The sequence below is a fragment of the Hordeum vulgare genome, chromosome 7H (assembly GCF_904849725.1).
Source record: "Hordeum vulgare subsp. vulgare chromosome 7H, MorexV3_pseudomolecules_assembly, whole genome shotgun sequence".
NCBI lineage: Eukaryota > Viridiplantae > Streptophyta > Magnoliopsida > Poales > Poaceae > Hordeum > Hordeum vulgare.
In genome coordinates this window covers 100,015,167-100,018,216 of record NC_058524.1, presented here as the reverse complement: position 1 = coordinate 100,018,216, position 3,050 = coordinate 100,015,167, and the positions used below count along the sequence as shown (strand labels likewise).

Genomic DNA, 3,050 nt, shown 5'->3' with positions numbered 1-3,050 from the left:
GAAAACAGCGAACTGACACAATTATGTCTTGGTTGAATTATTTGTGAAGGAACTTTATTTTGGGTGGCACACATTCAGAGCGTAAATTAATGCTCGTAAAAAAATAATGCTCGAGCTATCCTTAATCATGTCCAACAGCTACAAATCACTATAAGAATCCACATATTGCGATAAATTTGTTTAGTACGGTTTATTAAGTCCTAAAGTTGATCTACCATTTCGACTGCCAATTAGAGCATTGCATTGCCAACACTGTAGTTAATGCCAAAGGCAACTAAAGTAAAGAACAGGAGAACACAAGGTGCAGGTGAACTAAAGTAAAGAAATGTACAATCTGAACCAGACTTCAACCGAAATGTAGAAAGTGCAGGTGATATTCAGATCAGGGGGTAGTTGGGCTATGCATGTTCGCTGCAAGGGGCGGTCCAGCCGCTAGGTGGGAGGTGAAGATGGATGTTGGCCTGCTGCTCCACCTCCTCTGGACGCTGCACCTACAGGGACGAAACGGGAAAAGGGGATTCATTTCATTTATTCAGAGAGGAGGAATTTTCGGCCACACCAAAACAGTGGTGTGTACATCATTCATAGCTCTGAAGAATAAAGTGATAGGGTCAGCTATATATACTAGCCACTCTACCATGCTCCCTATACCACATGCATAAGTTATTCATGACCGAACCATATATACTAGCCACTCTACCATGCTCCCTACACCACATGCACAAGTTATTCATGACCGAACCAGGATATATATATATATATAGATAGATAGATAGAAACTAGGCGGCAGGCGAGAGCGGAGCATCGACTATTTGCTTGGGTAAAACAAAGACAAGACTTGCAGGCATATATTCACAAATACATGACCATTTAGTACATGCTAGCAGACCATCCAACCATTTTGTGAACGCAAACAAACACAATACTTTCTACAGTAGAGGTGATTACATGACCGTCCAGTACAGGAAATCAAATTAATTTCTGAATGCAAGCAAGCGGCAAATAGCTACATGAGTAAGTTATCTACAGATGCATTATTTTATAATTAAGATGCTTGTTTGACGGTTTACACATTTACAGAAACCAAAATAAGAAGTTATTTTCGCCAGAATGGATGGATCCTCCCCTGATTTTCTTACAACATGTACGACTTCTTTGCCAAGCAACGACCTGCCTCCGATTTATGATAGTTTTTCTCCAATCTCGTGAAGATAGGAGAACAGTACACTGTAAATAAATAAACTTCATAATCTGAATAATACTGTAGGGCATACAAACAGTACACTTTAAATAAATAAACTTCATAACCTAAATAAGCAACAGAGAGCATATATTAATTTCCCAGTTAGCAGAAGAAGAATGATTTGTGGAAGATCAAAGGAGTGATACATGGAAAATCAAAGGAGCATCGAGTACAACTCTGGTTAAAAAACAGAGCTACCCTCTGATGGAGAATCGATATACTCCCGTTAATACCCGAGGTGATCTCGAACTGAGACAACAGTTTGAGCGGCTCGAAATTCCCAAGCCCGGGGGCCAAGACAAGGGAAATGGCTTATACTCTTAAAATAAGTAACCTAGTCTATCTATGTGCACATACAAATTTTGAAGGCAATTTATCCAGGTTCATGGTTTTAGGGACTTGTACATTCCAACGAGCCCGTGTGCACGCTGAGAACTTTTCAGTGTTAGGTATCGTGAACAGACAAGGGGATGACACTTCTTGAAGAAAAATAAGCTACAGAAGAAAATGGTATGAACCAGGTTATATGTTTATATGAAACTGAACTCACACATATGGACATAAGAGAAAACTTTACATACTGGTAAATCAGCAAGATAAGATAATTACTTATGTGCACATGCTAACCATCAGAATAATTCCCAAACACAAATGAACTTTACTGGGTGGTATGAAAGCTAGTGGTTGACTTTATAGTAGTACCTCCATCTCCTTTGTAAGAATTCTATAGGTGTCACCCTTCAGTTGCCCAAATTCAGTTTGCACATGATTTGGCAAGGCTGAGAGTATAGAGGACATCTCATCCAGTTTCCTGGTGTGAGAGTTGAGAACACTCAGCTGGTCAGGATTACTTTCTGTGCTTCCTTCAAAGAGTGCTTTGAGATCATCTTGTCCCTTAAGCTGTGATAACATATTTGGATTAACTAAACTTTGTTACCTCTGCAAAAAGAGGAAGGAAAAAAGGGCTGAACCAGCAAATATCCTTACAATTTGCTTTAGAGAGTCCTCTAGGAGTACAAACTTTTTTTGAATGCTACCAGCTGAACAAAATGAATACATGCTCTCATTAGTCAATGATGTACTATTTGTGGGAAGCAACAGAATTAGAGTGCAAAACTCATGAAGAAAGAGCAGCAATTACGATCGCCCATATTGAGCTAAAGTACCAATTAGTGGGTGACTTACAGTCTAATGATGCCTCCTTCATGGATCTGTTTAACTACATCACATCATTTTGCACTCACTCTAATATCATTCCCATCTTATGCACTGAACTTGCCAGATGCTGAAATTTGCGCTCCACTTCCTCATTAATCTGACCTGTCGAAACAACATCACCTGTGCACTTTAGTCGAAATATACTTCCAAGTATATCATGATAATTCACCACAATGTGACAACTTAAAATAAACTACGTTTAGAATAGCTTCAGGTGCACTATCTGTTTAAAGCATGTACTATTTGATCTTACATGCCCAGTTAATGAATATTTTTTGTGAGCCTAATCAGAACACCAAAATCAGTGTGCTTAAAGAGCGTGCGAACTGTTTTTTATGGCCATGAATGAAATGTAATTTGCCGCAAAAGGAAAATGAACAATATGTAAATTCTGTCAGGGGCAAGGGCTTGAGCTTACATCTGCTATCCGGAAGAGAGGGGCTCCAGCGGTGGATAGGGTTGGTTGGTATTGTTCTCAGTTGCAGCTGAGAATCCTCGCGCACACCAGAAGCAAAACTTGAAGGATATGAAGGCGTTCTCTTCGACGAGTCCTCTTGCAAGGAAAATCTCTCGTCACCAACGGAAAGGG

General features: G+C 39.7%; 1 protein-coding gene across 1 annotated transcript; it reads right to left on the bottom strand.

Annotated features, from left to right (window-relative positions):
• Positions 1-398: 398 nt before the first annotated feature.
• Positions 399-2,505, bottom strand: LOC123408400 (protein PAIR1-like). Its single transcript, XM_045101520.1, has 4 exons — positions 2,429-2,505; positions 2,231-2,283; positions 1,946-2,143; positions 399-491 (listed from the first exon to the last, which is right to left on the bottom strand). The coding sequence occupies exons 1-4, from the start codon at positions 2,448-2,450 to the stop codon at positions 399-401; spliced, it is 366 nt and encodes a 121-aa protein (XP_044957455.1). The 5' UTR covers positions 2,451-2,505.
• Positions 2,506-3,050: the final 545 nt, after the last annotated feature.

Excerpts from the sequence above, each read along its gene's own strand:
- LOC123408400 (XM_045101520.1), bottom strand. The coding sequence starts at position 2,450 with ATGAAGGAGGCATCATTAGACT. Across the intron at positions 2,284-2,428 it reads GAAGGAGGCATCATTAGACT|CTGGTAGCATTCAAAAAAAG; the intron begins GTAAGTCACCCA and ends CATTTTGTTCAG. Across the intron at positions 492-1,945 it reads TTCTTACAAAGGAGATGGAG|GTGCAGCGTCCAGAGGAGGT; the intron begins GTACTACTATAA and ends TCGTCCCTGTAG.